The sequence below is a fragment of the Triturus cristatus genome, chromosome 9, assembly GCF_964204655.1.
Source record: "Triturus cristatus chromosome 9, aTriCri1.1, whole genome shotgun sequence".
Lineage (NCBI taxonomy): Eukaryota > Metazoa > Chordata > Amphibia > Caudata > Salamandridae > Triturus > Triturus cristatus.
In genome coordinates, this window is record NC_140592.1 from 899,162,028 (window position 1) to 899,181,250 (window position 19,223).

The following is a 19,223-nucleotide window of genomic DNA, read 5'->3' on the forward strand; positions in this document are numbered from 1 at the left end:
TTAAAGAATATTTGCACTAATTTGCACAGTGGATTGATGGCTGCTTTGTTATTTGCACTTTATTGACTATCATTCAATGAATTTTGAATAAATAATGCAATTTAGATGGATGTACTAAATTGGTTTATATGCGTTCAGTGACTGAGCTAGATACCTTACTCCGATATCAGTTAATGACAACAAATTGGTTCAGCTTGGATTAGATGGAATGTATAGAAAGAAAATAGGATTTTTATGTAAAAGAAATAAAAAAATCCACTTATTATTTATGTATTCATAAAGACATAGCAAATGTTTAATGAACCTAGATGTACAAGTTCAGTCACTACAATTAGGCTGCACATGTATATATTTGTAGATGTTACAAATGTAGGTATTTTTTACCGGTATATCATATTTTGAGATTGAACTCGATATCTTATAAATTCATTGTGAGCACTAAGCTCAGGATACAATAACGGATAGTGTTTTCTCTTTGTTTATGGTCTCAGGATCAAACACGAGTAAACAATGGTAATACACCTTTAAGCATTTAAAAAGAATCATGTTCACTATGACCGATGTGTGATCAAGGGCTCCTGGGCTCGAAACCCGTCACTGCTGTAACTGGGCTGAATAAACTCCATCTCGCCTATTCTTTGTGGTCCGTCTCCTCCTTTGCCTTCATGTTAGCTGGAAGTTGTTTTGGAGTTGTACTTCGTCGAATAAATAAATAAATATATATATATATTCATTCCTGTTTAAAGCAAAACACTAGAATTCACTTTTCTTATAAAAGTTTATTTTTCGAAAATAGGTATATTTTTTTTCTGCACAACATGTAAATAAAAGCAAAACACTTAAAAGAGAAAGATTACACCTTGCAGAAATTGCAGCCTTTATTATTCTTTACTACAATTCTTTTTGCCTCTTCCCCTAGACGGGTTTTCTTTCCCTCTGCCTGCTGAAGTGGCGGCGCCTCCTCTTCTTCTTACTGAAGGAGACTTCTTTGGTCCTGTAGATTTAAAATAAAAAAGGCAAATAATTAAATCAAAAACAGCATGGGAAATAGAATTATGACAACACATTTGACCACACTGCACATGTGTTAGTTCAAGGATTGACATCGGTGGAAAAAACAACATTTTTTTTGTTTTATAACCCAGAAATTACCAATACTACAACTCATAAAAAATGGAAATTAGAAAATCCCTCTACGGATAATCATGTTTAATAGAAACATCTAGTCACTTATGGGATTTTGTGCCCAGCGGTGCAATTTCCATTATCTCTCTCATAGAGAAAGGAGAACTTCAAGACAATTTATTACTGCAAGGGGTAAAACCAAAACAAGAAACCACTCACATTTGTGTAAGTAACAACTTGGCAACATTTCACTTTACAACAATGTTTAACCTACTTTGACATGTTAGAGCATGAAAGATAAGAGGTAAAAAGGTTGCACCTACAAAGATGAAGAAATATTAACAGTTCAGTCTCCTACACCGGTCAATTGTTTGACATTGCCCATTAGGCCACGCATAGTTACATTTTATCAAGATTTAAGCAAATAAAAAGGCTCCATATTCTCTAGTGTTCTCCAAGGTTGGCTAATCCCAAGCTGAAAATGGTTGCATTTTTGGGTCCAAATGTAACAGAATGTTCATATGTGCGAAGCAGTTCAGTACCACTGGAAGAAGGAAGTTCAAGCAGTGGGGCTCAGAACAAATCCTGCCTTTCTGAATCATTTCAACTGGCAAGTTTCCTATGATACCTACCTATTCCAGAATAGTCACCTGCTCCTCTCCATTATTCAGGAAGAGGACCCCCCAGGAGCCGTACCCCAAAAGTGGGTGTGGTACTACCCTGCTTGAACAAAGAAATGAAGGGGAGATAAGACTCAAGGCTAGCAGTATGTCTAGAGAGTTCCAGGAATTGCAGGGTTGATAAGACCAATGTGGGCAGAAGCAAAAGCTTGAATGTGTTTGAGAGGATGAATGAATGCATCAGCCAGACTAATGCTCACAGGTACAAGTAACAACAGAGCTAACTGCCATTCTCACAGAGGCCAAATCTAGACCTTTTTGTTCATATTATTGTGTTAGGGCACAAACCGCCACAGGGCAGGGGTTTGAGAGGTAATGTACATGGTTGGACTGGTCCAGCTGCAGGGTCATCCCCAAACATTTTGCCTTAACCGTCCTGTTCCTGACCCTGTTTTTGTGGGCTGTTAGGACTTTGCACTCTTTACCACTGCTAACCAGTGCTAAAGTGCTCTCTCATTTAAAGATGTTGAACTTAGCTTACACCCAATTGGCACGTTTAATTTACTTGTACGTCCCTAGTGCAGTTTCACTACAGGTACCCAGGGCCTGTAAATGAAATTCGACTAGTGTGCCTGCAGCACCGATTGCGACACTCACTTGGGTACCCTTTCAAAACATGCCTAGGCCTGCCATTTCAGTCGGAGTGTGCAGTTTTTAACTGCCGTTTCATCTGGGCAAAAAAACGGGTCAGGCCTAAACCTTCCCTTTTAATATATATGTCACCCCTACTATATACAAGTAGAGCCTAAACACCCATGGTGCATTGGTTTTTAAATTTGGACATGTACTTTTGAGTTTTACATGTCCTGGTAGCAAAAAACTCCTAAATTTGTTTTTACTACTGCAAGGCCTACGTCTCCCATGGGATAACATTGGGTCACCTTATTACATTTAATAAGTGATAACTCAATTAGGAGCAGGTAGAATAGTCGAGTTTGATCTCTTCAGAATTGTAATTTAAAACGCTCTTTAATGGTAAAGTTAGATTTCAAGTCACAATTCTGAAAATGCCATTTTTAGAAAGTTGGACTTCTCTTGTCCTAAACATTTTATACCTTAAGCCTGTATCCCGGGTCACATGACTAGGTGTAATTGGCAATTGGTCTTTGTGTATTGCTCACAGACAGTGAAACAAAGGGGGAATGGGTGTTGTCAGGATGGGCAATCTCTGTCAGGATGAGCGGGAGGAGCTGTCACCTACCACCCTTACACATCACAAAGACTATGCCTCAGCACAATCAAAAAGGGTTTCAAACTAGTCTTTTGTGCCCCAGACAAGCTGGGACCAGGACAAGGAGAAAGGAAACTCCAGACACCTCTGTAGGGTGAGGAACCAAGAAGCTACTGCAAATTCAAAGGGGGTGGGGCAAGTATAAATACCGTACCCTCAGACCCAACTCCCTCAGATCACTTCTGGACCTGTGAAAGACTCAGAAGGGCTGCTCTGCTGCCTGAGGGAGAAAAACCGGACCTGTACTTTGAACCCAGGACCAATAAAGTGGCTCCAACGGCTGCGACACCCTTGTACCCTGCACCTGGACTCTGCCTACTGAGAGTCTTAACCTCCCCCCAACTGTGCCTCCCCAGGCTAGACTATTGGAAGTTGGGGATAAAGGTGCTCTGCCAGCCCAGCTTTGGCCCCATCAGAACAAACGCAACCCTACACAGCCCTTGCAGCTCATCAGAACGATGCAACTGGATCACTCCACATCGCTTCTCAGAAACTCCACAGCACATCCAGCATATAGGGTATAAATCTCAGTGGGCCTGATTTGGTCTGTCTATTTAGACTGATCTCCATCGCGATCGGCCTGAACTTGTGACTGTCCTGGTCCAGAGCGACCAGATAACCACATTTGCCACTCTGTGCTTTTAGGCACTATCTTTATCTAAATCTTTAAAATTACAAATCTGCGGTCTTACTAATTGATTTTTTTGTCATTTTGGCATCAAATAGTTTAGTACATTTTACTCTATTTTGCTAAATTGGTGTTTGACCTTTCTTGTATTGGAGTTTCACTTTATTACGGTTTGAGTGCTGCATAAATATTTTACACGTTGCCTCTAGGTTAAGCCTGACTGCTTTTGTCCCAAGCTACCAGAAGGTTAAGTACAGGTTGATTTGGTAACTTTTTGTAGTTCACCTTCACAAGGAAAGTGGCTGTTGATTGAGAAGGGCTCACACTCTTAACCAACAACCCTATTTTTCACATAAGCAAAATACTTCTAACCAATTCTCACAATCGGTAACTAGACAATCCTTCCCAGGGATAAGGAAACTAGATATCTGTGAGAAGGTCAAAGTTTACAGTTAGCTTAAAGATTAAAAAGCCTGAAGCAATATAACGTGAAAGGCCTGCTATGATTTTCATGCTGCATTTTCAGGTTACTAATAAGATAAATTAATGTACACAAACTAAAAATAGCGTATTATCACATCCTGCATTTATTCAGAAAATCTGACAAACCACTCAACACTACCAATTCCTCCTGGATAAATGCGCACCACATTGAAATAATTTAGTGGCACATGGTGATGAAGGAGAATCAAAAACATTCAGAGGGCTGCTTTAAGAGTAGTTAAAAATAATTACATATACAAAGTAAAAAAAAAAACAGACTTGCTATGTCAGTCCGCCGTCAATATGCAATTGTCCATCATTCCCACTTTGTTTTCACTCACCACAGCTTACAACATGACAAGTTGGTCAGTGCATCAGTCACTGCTTCCTTTCTCTTCGAGTGAAGCCATTCAGGCGTGGTTTCTCCTGTCTTTTTGCCTCTACCTCCAATATTTTTGGATTGTGAGCTGGATTTGGTTTTTGCTGGTTTTGGTACTCTGGGCACTTCACCACTGCTGAACATTGCCAAAGTGCAAATGCTACCTGGGTAAACTGTGAATCCGATTGGTTAGCTACAATGGCATATTTGATTTACTGGTAAGCCCCTAGTAAAGTGCAGTGTGTGTGCCCAGGGCTTGTAAATCAAATGCTACTTTTGGGCCTGCAGCACTGGTTGTGACACCCACATGAGTAGCCCTGTAAATGTGTCTCAGACCTGCCACTGCAGTGTCTGTGTGCAAAGTTTTCAACTGCCATTTCGACTTGGCAAGTGCATTCACTCGCCAGGTTCCAACTTTCCCTGGTCTTACGTGTAAGGCACCCCTCAGGTAGGCCCAAGGTATACCCTCATGGGCAGGGTGCAGTGTATGTGACAGGTAGGACATGTGCTAATGTGTTTATGTCCTGATAGTGAAATTCTGTACATTTCGGTTAGCATGGAAGCTGCTTTGTGACATCTTACAAGTATAACTTTCCCTTGGGACAAGAAAGAGATTAGGAGTTTAGGCTCCCTGACTTCAGAATTTAATAACACACCTTTTAGTGAAGGCAGTTTCTAAATTGTTTGTTTGAAAATGACACTTTTAGAAAGTGGGTATTTTCTTGTTTAACCATCCAGTGTGCCTAGGTTTGTTTGCTTATTCACCGTATAGTTTTGGAGTGACAGGAGCTGGGGATGTGTATTCACTCTAGACAGACACACGGGGTGTTTGGGTGTGTCCTGCTTTTCCCGAATGACTCAGCCAGGCTGAATAGACCTTTCTGCATTTAGAGTGGTGGGACGCGTTTTCACTAGCACGTGAATAGGCTGTGTCTGCTCTGCACAATGCTGTCTCCACCTCCTGTAGTGAAGCTGGACCAGGGAACACAGAACTGTTTTTTAATGAGTTGAGAGACTCTTGCATCAAAGACTACAAAGAGAAAATTGGGTATAAATATTATACCTAAAACCTTAGAACTTTAGATTACTTCTGGAATCAAGAGGAACCTCTGCAAAGGAAAAAGAGCTGAACAGTTGCGAGGAGGAACCTGCCCCTTTGTTGTGTATTGCTTTGCTGGGTTCGCCTGCAGCTGCTGCTTCTGCCAAGGAGAGGACAAAGACTGGAACTTTGCTGTGAACCTGCTTGCGAAGAATCTCAAAGGGCTTGTGTGTGCTTGCCTCTTGTTCTGAAGTCTCAGCGACACAAAGACATCACCACCAGCTTCCTTGAACTCCACTGCTGGGAGTTCGGAGCTGCCAGGAGGTGCCTAATCCAGTTCTGGGCCTCTAGAGGTTGTTCCTGTTGCTGGGAGCTGAAAAAGCTTGAAGAAACTAAGATAACTGATGCTTTGCCCTTCCAATGCCTGTTTTTCCGACGCAGCACTGCAGAGCAGGAGACATGTCCACTCTCTGCCGCCATGCGGCTGAAGAATTGACACAGTGCCTGTCAGCGGGTTAAAAATCCACCAAACGCAGAATTCAGTGCACCAACCTCTGAAGTCTGAGATCACTGAACCTATTTCTAATAAAATATCTGAAAAAATCTATGCATTGTGGGACCGCGGATGAAGAAGTTGACACAGCGCCTGTTTGTGGTCGTTGCATGGACCTCCAGCGCGTCACGGATTTCCACACTTCGCACCTGTGTGACAAGTTTTCTGACGCACCACCCTCAGACTAGAACGATCTTGGAATCAACGCATCACTTACCCCTACAGTTCAGATTCGATGAATCACTTCTCCTGCATGCAGAACTGCTGCATCGCCTCCCCAAAAAATCAGGATCTGACGCATTGCTGTGTTTTTCAACACTTCCCTTCTATGCAGCGGTTTGGCCTTGTGAATTTTGACCACCAGGGCAGTACCAGAAATATCCAAGAACAAGTCAATATTAATCCCGCCAGCCCATTATTGACACCATTGCTCAATATTGTCTCACAATGGAGAGAAAACAGTCTGGTTTGCAGCAAATGTTTTGGTGAAACTTGAATATGGAGAAATAATCGCCACTGGTAGTGACTAGAAATTGAAATATATTTTAAACTAATTGGTCTACCAGACCTTGCATAACTTATTTCATTATAATAAAAAAAAGCCACAAAAATCGTCATCTCTTGCTATTAAACAGAAGGCAAAGTAATTCTACTTCGTGAAAATGAAAGACTAACTTGGAGGTACGCTGCTAGCATTTTAGAACCATTCTACAGCGCAGTCAATCAAAGACCAAGATTCATACAGCTCTAAAATTCGTACAGCCGCATGCTTAATCTACAGCACACGGCGCAATGATTATCACTCTAATCGTGACTTCAAGTTTATGGCTTTGATTCGGAATTGCACATGATCCAACAGCTCATATTATTGACCTGCAATACTAAATGTCACACCTCTCGAACTTAAAATGAAAATTCTGAGGCGAGTTAAAGCTTCCCAATACTGGAAGGATGGGCTTTTACAAGTCTACCAATGGCAAAACGGTGATGAAACTGGAGGAATTCATGGAACTCATTATCATTCCCAGCTCTTTTGTGTGCTCCTCAAGAAAAACATGGATGCATGTGACTTCAAATTCAGAGGGACATCCACTGACTGATGTCGCAATGTCTCAAAGGCCCTGCAGAAGTCGTCAAACAAAGCAAAATTCTGGAATGCTTATTGTTTGAGATTCTTACTGATGAGAGCCTGGGTAAAGAGATTTTTTTTTTTGCTGTTTACTGGATGGCTCCTTCAATTAGGGGTGGGTCTTAGGTTAGCGCCAATGCACGACGGAGGGGAGGGCGCAGGGCGGGAGGGTGTGATCTAAAGTCATTAATACAGTATTTGGAGCGCAAGCCAAAAAAAATAAATTGTGCCTCCATATAAGTTATACTGGTTGGGAAAAACTGGACACGTTTTTATTAACTCACAGAATGATGAGATGGCAAGTTTTATTGGGTCATGCTTAACTATCCAATGAAAAAAAGAACTGTGCATTTCATTTATCTGTGCGTTTAGAAGCCATGGAACGGCTGGAATACTGTGCACACCAAGGCTCTTAGCAGTTGGTCTGCTTCAGTGTACACTACAAACCTCTTGAAAATGGCTCAACCGTCCAAGCAGCTAATTGGTCAGGATTTTAGGAGGTTTTATGTTTTTGGAAGATGCAGCAATCTTGCGAATGTTATGTTATGTTATGTTAAAATGGGACTTTTATAGCGCAACGGCTACTCCAAAGGAGTGTCCCGGCGCTTTGTGCTCCAGACCTAAAGAAAGAACTGGAAAACATAACAGTAAAAAGACAGGAGCCTAAAAGAGGAAGCGGACTAACCAGAGAACAGCCAAGTTTTTAAGTTCTTCCTGAAGGCAAGCAAGTTCAAGGTAGTCCGCAAGGACACCGGTAGAGAGTTCCATAGCTGGGGGGCAAGGAATCCAAAGGACCGGCCGCCTAGACGAGCCCTTTTGATACGTGGTACCCGAGCCAGAGCCAATGTTTCCGACCTGAGGGATCGTGTAGGTCGGTAGAAGTCCAGCCTCTTCTGGAGATATTTTGCACCATTACCATGCAGGGCCTTATGGGCTAGGGTCATGGCCTTGAACAGTATCCTCTTCCGTACAGGAAGCCAATGGAGGGATAGAAGAAGGTTAGAGGCACTAGTGCGACGATGCAGGCCAAAGATCGCTCGAGCAGCAGCGTTCTGGGTCACCTGCAAACGCTGAAGGAGATATTCTGGCAGACCCAGATATAGAACATTTGCATAGTCCAATCTGGATCCTATAAGTGCCTGGACAGTTATCCTCCGATGTTCCTCAGATAGAAGGGGAAAGAACTTACGCAACATTCTGAGGATCCCGAAACATGTTCCCGTAAGAGTAGAAACCTGGGATTTGAGCGAAAGCTCATTGTCAATTTTTACTCCCAGGTTCTTAGCCCACTTAGATGACTGAGTTGGAGGGAACATGTCAGCAGGCCACCACCCATGCCAATCTGGTTCCGATGGGCATCCGAAGAATAGTATTTCGGATTTATCCGAGTTGCACTTGAGGCTGTTGAGTTGGAACCAATTAAAAACAGCCCCAAGGCACTCACGGATCCTTTCTCCATCGAACTCTTCGCTCTTACGGCAGGTGAACAGAAGCTGGGTGTCGTCAGCATAAGAGACGATCCGGGCCCCATAGGACTCTGCCAATGTCGCCAGAGGGGTCATAAGGATGTTAAATAGAGTGGGGCTCAATACAGAGCCCTGAGGCACTCCGACTCCCAATGGCGGCATTTCGGCAGATCCAGGTGGGACCCAGACCGTCTGCCGGCGGTTGGCTAGAAAGGAACGAAACCAGTTGAGCACCGTCCCCCCCAGACCGATGTCGTGTAGACTAGTGAGGAGATCCTCATGGGGGACGGTGTCAAACGCCGCCGACAGGTCTAGCATAACTAACATCACCCTGCCTCCGGTATCCAGCACCTCCTTCACGATCTCAGAAACTTCCAGGAGCGCCGTCTCGGTGCTTAAGTTGGAGCGAAAGCCCGATTGGGATTCATGGAGTATCTCGTTTGACTCCAGGAAGTTAGAAAGCACGCTATGAACGTGTTTCTCCAGGATCTTGGTAAGTGCTGGAAGGAGCGAGATTGGCCTATAGTTAGAGGGCACTTCTGGGTCAAGATTAGGCTTTTTGATAAGAGGGATGACCATGGCCTGTTTCCAGGACTGGGGCAGAAATCCCTGACTCAGGGAAAGGTTAAGAATGGGATCAGCTATGGGGTTAACGGCATCTGCCATTCTCGCTAAGAATTTTGCTGGACAGGGATCTAGCGGTGAGCCCGATTTAAGGTTCCTCATCAAGGCTAAGGATGCGGCAGCCGAAAGGGGCGGGAAGTCTAGCAGAACTGGGCCTGGAGACGACAGGAGAATTGTCCCAATCGGCAGAGTTGACGGGTCATCTATAGGTCTCAAAGGAAAGGAATCCTGAATTTGCCTAATTTTGGCGGTAAAAAAATTAGCAATGGTGTTGGCCCAGGTCTCCACCGGAGCGTCCTGAGCTGAGATTGACCGCGGGCTGGTGAATTCTCGCACAATTGAGAAAATCTCCTTACAGGAGTTTGCCGCGTCTTCAATCCTTTTGGCAAAATAGCATTTCTTGCCCTGAAGTATTAAATCATGATATGATTTCATCATGGTTTTATAAAGTTGTTTGGCCTCAGGTTCGTACTGGGCTCTCCAAGCCCGCTCAGCGACTTTGCATTGCCTACGGTGATGGGCCAATTCCTCCGTAAACCAAGGGGCCGAGACCCGTTGGGCGGCAGACCTGGGTGGCTGTAATGGGGCGAGCTCATTTAATCTAGCAAGGAGCCAGGATTGCAGGCTCTCCAGGTCTTTCTCCAGGTCACCCGTATAAGACATGGGGTGATCCACCAGAGCCTGCGCTAGCAGATCCGGAGTCACCCGATGGAGTGCCCTATAGCTGCTACCCTGCTGTATCGTGGCACTGGCCGTAGAATTCGTAGTAGATGATATTTCAAAATGAACAAGACAATGATCAGACCATAAGACTGGCAGAAGTGTTACAGCCATAATAGGTGAGGTGGAAAAAACCTGGTCAAGTGTGTGGCCTTTATCATGGGTCGGGCCAAAGATATAGGGGGGAAAGGCCCAGAGTAGATGTAATATCAAGCAGCTTGATAGCATCCTGGTCTTGGTGATCATCCATATGGAAGTTAAAATCTCCAGCCAATATACACCGCTCCGATCTTAGAACAAGGACCGACATAACCTGCTGGAGATCATCAAGAAAGGATCCCACCGGGCCCGGAGGTCTGTAAACAACAAGACCCTTCAGCGCTTGCTGAGGCGATAGGGAGATGGTAAAGGCAAGAGAGTCAGCCCCTACGATGGTATTTGTGTGCGTGACCGTGCACGGAAAAGATTTTTTCACAACCAGGGCAACTCCTCCCCCCCTACCCTTGTCTCTATCTTGTCGATGGATGATATAGTCAGAGGGAATGGCTACCGCGATGTCCGGGTGGGAGGATTCATTGAGCCATGTCTCAGTGAGCATCAGACAGGTAGGACTGGTCGTCGAAAGGAGATCATAAATCTCTTGAGTGTGTCGGTGCAACGACCTCGTATTAAGGAGTAGACAAAGATGTTTAATGCTACAATCCTTAATAGAGCGGGGGGAAGGGAGATTGCGAGTAGGATGCCATTTACAGACAGGGCATTTATGTTTACCCCCATATCGGCCAGGAAAGACTGAGTGACAGGACGCATCCCCGTCACGCAAAGAGTAGAGTTCCTGAGCGGAGTAGGAAAGCATAATGGCCAGAAGTACCTGCCACGCCGAACGCCTCCGGGACGCTGACGGGCGCAGACGGGCACGACTCCGGCGCAGGTCCGGCGCGTCCGCAGTCCGCGTCCGCTGCGCGGAGGGAGGGGTGAGCTTTTTATAGCGCTACTAGAGCGCGAGGGCGGAGAGTCCTACCCCCAAGATGGCGGCCAAAATGAGATCCCAGCCCTCGGCGTCAACACTCAGCCGAGGGCGGTCTCACAGTCCCAGGCAAGGGAGAGGGAGCAGGGCAAAGTGCTTACAAGCGCTGGGAAGTCTAAGGCAGGCAGCGCTAGGCTCAGGCACGCTTATAACACAAGCGCGAGCACAAGCTGCACAAGACAAAAATTAAAATGACAAGCATGAAAGTCAAACACGCTAGGTTAAAAATGCCAAGGAATAGTAGAGACCTCCCGGCTTCCGCCTCAGGAGGGAAAGGTAGGTAGCAGTTGTTAATCCAACAGACATCATATTTATCACCCATAACCGAGAATGGATTTGAATAGAACGTAAACCATTGTGATTTAGAAGGTATGAGTATTTTCATGCGCAGGACTATGATTGTAGCTAGCACACAGTTTGCAAAAGTCAGAAGATATGGTGGGGTACACCCAAAGTAGCAAAATATGAAACCAAACAAATCCTACATAATTAATTGAATGTTTATTATGGGTGATCTGCACATCGATCTCTGGGAAGTCAATGGATATTTTAAAGCTCAATGACACACTTGTGCATTACTAACGCTGCCTGTTGACGCGTATTTTATTGATCACACCCTTTAATGAAGGAACACTTTTTTTTTTAAAGCTAACATAACATGTCAGAGTGATAAAAGTAAATTGTCCACCAAATAACATGCTTCACCAGCATGACATTCAGTCACATATTGTACTATGCTCTTCCTTTTGCTGTGTTGAGAGAATCGACACCAATAAAGGTGCTTGGGATAAAGGGTGGGTTTACTGCTTGTAATATGGCATGACTAAAAGTTACATATGTCTGTGTAATGATCAGATAATAAATACAAATTTGGTAAAGATTTTTACAAAAATATGGTCAATAATAAAGAAGCATGTCTTAGGCTTGATTGAGTGACATGCTGAAAAAAGAAAAATCAAAACGAAAAAAATAACCAAAAAGGATGTTGCGTGTTGTGCTATGTCCAAGACTATCAGTATTTAGCAAAAATTACAAGACCACATAGTTGGAAAGGTAGCATGGTCATAAACCGCTCCTTTATTAATAATGGCACATTATAGCACCTATCTCTCTGATCGATAATACTTTGAGGAGGGTCTTATATAACAAGATCAAAACCTGGTCTGAAGACAATCTCATCTTAAAACCATGTCAACTGGGTTTTAGGAGCAGTGTAGACACGATCGAACAATGCCTTAACCTTAATTTAATAATAGGGACATACACCATTGCTCAGAAGTCACCTATTTACCTGGCTTTTATGGATTTGACATTAGCCTTCAACTAAATCGTCACGGCTGTGGTCAACCCCATTAGATTATGGGTTAGACAAGGCCCTGGATCTGAGAGCTCGAGTCAGGATTAACACCAGGGGTGAGGTCTTTAACGACATCAAGGTTGACAGTGGGGGATCAGGCAGGGATGTGTCCTGGCCCCCTTACTTGCAATCATTTATATCAATAACTTACATAAAATACTGATTGAGTTAACCAATGATGTCCCCAGAGTTAATGGTAATATACTCCCTGCACTACGATTCGCCGACGATGCGGTTTTAATGGGCCACACACCTAATGCCCTACGCCACTTAGTACGGGGCTTTATTGATTTTATTGCCACTTTAGATTTATGCACTAATTAAAAAAAATCTTTTAGAATGGCCTGTGGACCAAGGAAGCGCCTTTTGAACTATTTCTGTGGGCAACCAGAGTTTAAAACGCACTAGCACTTTCCCATATTTGGGGCTTGTTTTCGTTGCCAACGGTTCCTGGTCGGACCACATGGCCTTTTGCATTAACAAGTTTACTAAAGTCAATAACTCTATTCTCAGCCTTCCACAACCAAGGATGACAGAAGCCATCCTAGCCATTATTATTTTTTTTTTTTTTACATTTCAGTGTATTCCTACAACAACTTATGGCATGGAAGTCTGGGGCGTTTATAGGTGCTGCAGTATCCAGCACAAGGAAAACTGGTTTTGCCGGAAACTTTTGAGTGTCCCAATCTCCACGTCACAATATGCTTGCGACAGTGAATTGAATCTACATTACATTGAAGAATATATACAGGCACGCCCTGCCTTACTTTGGCTAGCCATCTGGAAAAACCATGCGGCAACACTCACACGGGAGATTATAGGAGACTGCCTTAAATGTAAAAAGGGAATGGCCATCCCGTGGTTAGCAGAGGTGCGCTCGAGCCTAAGCAATGTTAATTATGAATATATTTTCACAAATCCAAATGAGGTAGACACTGTTAGCAAAAGAGATGTACGCAGAGCACTTTACACGCACTACAGCAAGGTAAGACTAGACAGGGAGTCAAAGAAACCAACTGTAGCTGTCAATTGAGAACACCTTATCAGCTGTCTAGCTATCTTAAAACAAAACATTGGCCGTTGGGAGAGGGAACTCATCTTTCGCTTAAAAGCGGGCACCGTGAAATTTTTACTCTGTCTTTCATGCCAACCTCGACCTTTTGCCATGCCCGTGTGACGGCAAGTGTATTTTATTTGTAAGTTTTATATTAAGTATGCAAAATGGCTCCTAATACCCCATTTTAAAAACAATTCACCGATTCACCTTGAAACTGCATATATATTTATTCTCTCCTTCTGGAAGCCGATGAATTGAGGTATCTTTTGGAAAATTGCCTGTGCGAGCCCACAAAACTATGTGCACTTTATGAATAATGTTTTAACTTACCTGATTTTATATATCATTTTATGATGTAATTTTTTTTATTTTTATGTGCTGAAATGTGATTTGTGCCTTCATTGATATGTATCTATCCGAATAAAGAATTGAATAATGTCACATATAGTACAATTTATTTACTGGATTGCCTAGGAAAAAATGTTGCCAAGTTAGTAGTCTGAAACCTATCGTGCTGTGGAACTTAACAAGTACTTCTCTGTGGAGCAAGCAGGCTTCTGATAAGAATATTCAATCTTTGGTCACCGTGTTGCATTACAGCAACTAACATAAGATTCTACAAAATGCGGGCAATGTGTGCTATGGTTCTTTACTAATATTAAGCTAGTAAAAGCAATTCAACGAGAGAGGTGGAGCTTGGCCTCGCCTTAGATGAATGACTTCTAATCTTGCACTGAGGTGCCTTGCTCTGTAACTCACAATTTATCTAATGGTTCTACCTGCTCCTTGAATCCAGCTATGAAGCACCCATTGCTGTTTTCCTTACAAATAGGAAGATATCTGTAGCTAACATGACGATAGAAGACAACATCCACTCATTCTCCCCACCTCCAGCTGAGATCAAGCTCTTCCCTGAAACAATCTACTTATTGCTGGCGTGAACAAACTGCTAGAAAGAGGTCTGCACTGGGCCGTAGTGACCTCACCCTATATGTTCCAGTGCGATCGAGGGGTGCGGGTGCTGTCACAACTCCTGCTGGACCCGCATTAAGTTGCTCCTCTATGGAAGACGACTCCTGCTTTTGTGACGCTTCGGCTGGGACCAGCTACTTACTACATTGTTGATGGACTCATCCGCCTAGTGGCTGTAGAGGCTATTAACTTACAGAATGGCCTCTATTCTGCACAAGCAGCACCCATTTTGGATCAGCATGCCTGCCAAACGATGCCACTATATACACTGAGAGCAGTCAACTTTGCTCTGCTCGATTTATTCCTTCTCTGCAAATCTTCAGTGGATGGACTTCATCCTCCCCTCCCATCAGCCCTGACACCTGTGCTCTGCCCTGAAGAAGTACTCAACGCCTGTATTTATATGACTGAGTTTGGCATGCCGTTTCTTTTTCTAAGTTGCTTGATTGCAGTTCTAAACGAACCCAACTAAACCCTCCTACATGTCGCTCTGGTAATTTAATCACCTTTACCTCTGTGCACCGATATGGCAACTCTCCTGGGGTGCACATTAACTTACAATGTGAGCTACCTGCCTACATTGTGCTTCAAGCTTTGTCGTCAACTCTTGTTTTAATTAAACCATTTTGGACAACAGAAGCAGTACCTTGGTGACTGAATCCCCTATATCTGGGTGTCCACCAGGTTTGAGTTCATAACGGCTGAGCTGGAAAATTGAGACTTTTATGTCTACAATGGAACAAACATCTATTGAAACTAATCGAAAGATCAGACCAATACATTCAGACTGGGCGGTATTATTAACTACAAACATGTATGCCTACTGAATTTGGTACGGCTGGGGGAAGCAGAGAGGTTCGTAGGGTAAACGTTCCTACTCTACCTTACAACAACAAAGCACCAAAAAAATAAGGTAACCTCATCAAAACAGCCCTAACTCCGGGCTGAACCACCCTGCCCTATAAGAGGTTGAGTCTTATTGCAGGTGGTTCTAATATCCTAGCATTTCTTCGATGGGACCCAATAGGTATACATTTAATATTAACAATGGCCTCACCCACCCCCTGCCCCCCGATCCCCCCAGTGCCATGCTTCATTATGTGCCATCCCGCGCTCACCAAAGCATCCTCGTATGACGGGCAGGCCCTCTTTAGCAGACTGAGGGAAGGAATAGAAAGAGTCAGAAAGATCTAATTGAAATGCCCATCACCTACCAAAAGGAGTTTTATGGAAAGGTGGTGAAAGGATGGGTAAAATATATGATAGGGCATATGAGATCTATAGCTTTTGTTTTGGGTACTTTCCAGTGAGTGGCAAATCGAATAAACGTGTCCCCCATCAAGGTGCAGCAGTAGTATGAAACCACAGTTGCCATCATGCGCGCTGCGGACACTCGCAGCGATCGCTACTGCCGTTCTGGTTTTTCCAAACTAGATTTTCTCATGGAATCACAATAGATATGTCCCCACCCACACAGAAATGTAGGGTGAGTTCACTTCACATGCCATGGTTTGCACGCTCACGTGAATGACACTCGAATACCAGACATCCTCGGAGTTGAGGCAATAGTATCTTTAACTACATTTCCCATCAGCTGCGCCTTGGGAGCAACTAAAGTGTGTCCCTGTAGGAGCACCTCTTCAAGCCCGGGCTGCCGCTAGTTGTGGCAGCGTTGGGAGGAGAGTGGAGCAATGAGATAGGAGACCCAGCGGGGCTGACCTTTGACGAAGCAAGTTGGGTTTGGAATACCGGCTAGAGACTCTCAGCAGTCTCCAGGGCACATGACCTAATTACGGCTTTCTCTTTTTGTGCCCGATTGCAGCGTGTGAGTACAAGGCTCCCTCACTCTACTCAGCCATGAAGTGCTAAAATCACAGTTAGGATGAGGAGTATTTATATGCATGCAACAGCTGGGTTTTGGCATTCACCTTTTCACCTTTGTGATTTGAGTGTGATTCGGAAGTTGGGCCTACACAAACATAAAATTTGTACAGTGTGGTGTGAACAACGGAGCAGCACTATATTCTCACACGAGGCTGGCTAAGCATGGCTTGCCCTCTGTTTTTATAATGTGCGCAAAGTTATCCTGGCAACCATACGTTTATGTTATTGTTTCTCTCTTCATTATGATTTTTGAATTGATGATTTATGTGGTCCAGTGATGTCAATATTATTAATGTCTTTTTATGTGTCTCCCATAGGCCCTCTCACTAGGAAGGAAAAGCTTCCTCCTGCCAGTAACCAGAGATTAGTATTCTGGTATTGTATGTGTGCACAGAGTGCGTGTATGATCATTACTGACCAGGGAACTATACACAATCACAGTTGTTTGGTCATGAGGAAATGCCCCAGTCCCCTTGGTGGGCAAATCAAGGGCTGAAACATGTTGACATGAGTGGCATAAATAGAACTCAAATGTCCTATCATATTTTAACCATCCCTTCACCACCTTTCAATAAATCTATTTTCCTTTTGGTAGATGAGTGGGATTTTTACTGGATCCCCCTGACTTTCCCTATTCCTTCCCTCAGTCTGCTGATGAGGGCCCGCCCGCCATTAGAGGAGGCTTTGGCAAGCGCAGGATGGCTGATCATAGCATGACACCTGGGGAGAGGGAGGAGGGGTGTGAGGACATCCCATTCTTTTTAAATATATACCTGTTGGGTCTCATTGGTGGAGTGCTAGGATATTGGATCCACCTACAATAAGAGTCAAGCTCTCATACGGAAGGGTGGTTCAGCCCAGAGTTTAGGTAGTTTTGATGAGGCTACGTTCATTTTTTGGTGCTTGGTATTCATAGTTAGAATGAAGAAAATAGACAAAAAACTTGCAGAGATAGAGGATAAGATACTGGTTGCACCGGATTAGGGCAATGAAGTTTGGAACTAACAAAGAAAGGTGAATGAGCTGGAAACCCAGAGTAGAAAGAACAATGTTTTTGTCTCTGGGGTCCATGAGAAAGAGGAGGGAGATAACATACTGGTCTTTGTGGCCTTGTTTCTTCCAAAGCTCTTAGAAATAGATTTCAGTTCAATGAGGAAGTTCTCCAGGACACAGACTTCGTACGCCCTCATAGGTTCTGCACCACGGATGTGCCCAAGCCTATAACCCAGCCAATAGCCCCGGCTGCCACTAACAAGTATGCCACATCATCCAGACTGCCAAGGTATCAATACACGATAATTTTTTATCTAAATGAAACTAATATACTTCCTTAAATGTTTCTGGCCCTGCAGCCTTGTCTCAGGGAAGTGGATCATTACATTTGTTTTATGGGAGATGCCTGCAATGGTCATAACTGTTGAAGGTCACATGAAAGAATACTAGGACCGTGAAGAATTTACATAAACCAAAACATACATAACACTAAAGGCCAAAATCCAACTAGGGATCTTATTAATTCTCAAACGTTCATGCCAGAGAATGAGGCAGTGGGCAGGCAGTAAGGAATCAGTGGGTAGGTAAAAGTGTCCACCAAAAAGTGTGTTATCAAAGAAAAATAGCATTTTCTTTGAGATACTTTTACTCACAGATTCCTCACCTTTGGAAGTTGTACCAAAGCCGCCCCTGTCGCCCTCCCTCCCAACAAACAAATGAGGAGTCCGAGTTGTGGAATTACATAGGAAAGTTATATCACGGCAGAGGACACTCGATTTGGAATAACGTTAGCTTCTGCACTGCCTTTCCCTTCATAAATGTGAAACCAATCAATAGCTGATCAAAGTACTCCTTAGCCTATTTAATGAAACAACTGAGAACACTTTATTGTTCTAACCAGTACGCTCTCTCTTCTTGCTTGGATGGATGTGGATTAGAGAAGAATGTTGGCAGCATAATGGACAGTCTCATGTAAAAAGCGGACAACTGTCAGGAGAAAGAATACCCAGTTTGACAGGAAGCAGGCTGGAAACAAAGGGTGAGTCGCCTGTAGTTCACCAATGTCATGCAGAAAAGTGATCGCAATAAGAAATACAGATTTTAGAGTAGCTAGATGAAAACATCTATGGAGCGTCTCAAAGGGCACACACAACAGAAAGGTCAAGAACAGATTGATGTTCCACTCTGGCATGATAAAGAGGCTGGGTCAAACGTAATAGATAACCCTTTTAGGAAGCACATCACAACAGGTGATTTGAACAATGCTGGTGAAAAGACAAAGAAAGGCCGCAAGGGCTACTAAGTAACCTTTAAGTGTGCCCACAGCACAGCCTTGCTGAGCCCAAAAAATACAGTAATATATAAGACAATATCACTTGTAAAGGATTAAATATTTTCTCCTCACACCAGGAGACAAATGAAGCCCAACAACCTGAGTACATAGGATTGATGGTGGAGTGGCAAGCTGCCGGAATTACATTCACCGCCAACACCGGGAGGTCAAAGCCTCTCAACTGGTTCTGATCAATTTCCCCACATGAAGATGCAGATAGCGGTGGTTTGGGTGAACCACACCAGTATTGAGGACTTAAAAAAAAATTAAAACTTTTTAATGTTTGGGCACCTTGCGCTTATGCCTTCATAACTATTTTTCCACAAACTATGTATACTTTATCCCCCATATCTTGGGGATTTTAATGGTAGACCAGGATTGTGGATTCCTCTGGATGGACCCAAGAAAATAGCCAAAATATAACATTTAGTTTTCTGTTGGGAAAATGGAAAAAAGTGCTGTGCAAGAAACTGTATGCGTTTTGGTTTTTTTAAACAATTGTGTTTACCAAAAGGTTTGCAGCGCCAAGATCACCAGCTTCCA

General features: G+C 43.6%; 1 protein-coding gene across 1 annotated transcript in view; it reads right to left on the reverse strand.

Moving 5' to 3' along the window:
• Nucleotides 1-764: 764 nt before the first annotated feature.
• Nucleotides 765-19,223, reverse strand: part of VRK1 (VRK serine/threonine kinase 1) — a 309,962-nt gene continuing 291,503 nt past the window's right edge. Inside the window, exon 13 of the mRNA XM_085626433.1 lies at nucleotides 765-994. Within this exon, the coding sequence (XP_085482559.1) occupies nucleotides 882-994 (113 nt within the window). The 3' untranslated portion in view covers nucleotides 765-881. The remainder of the gene's footprint in view (nucleotides 995-19,223) is intronic.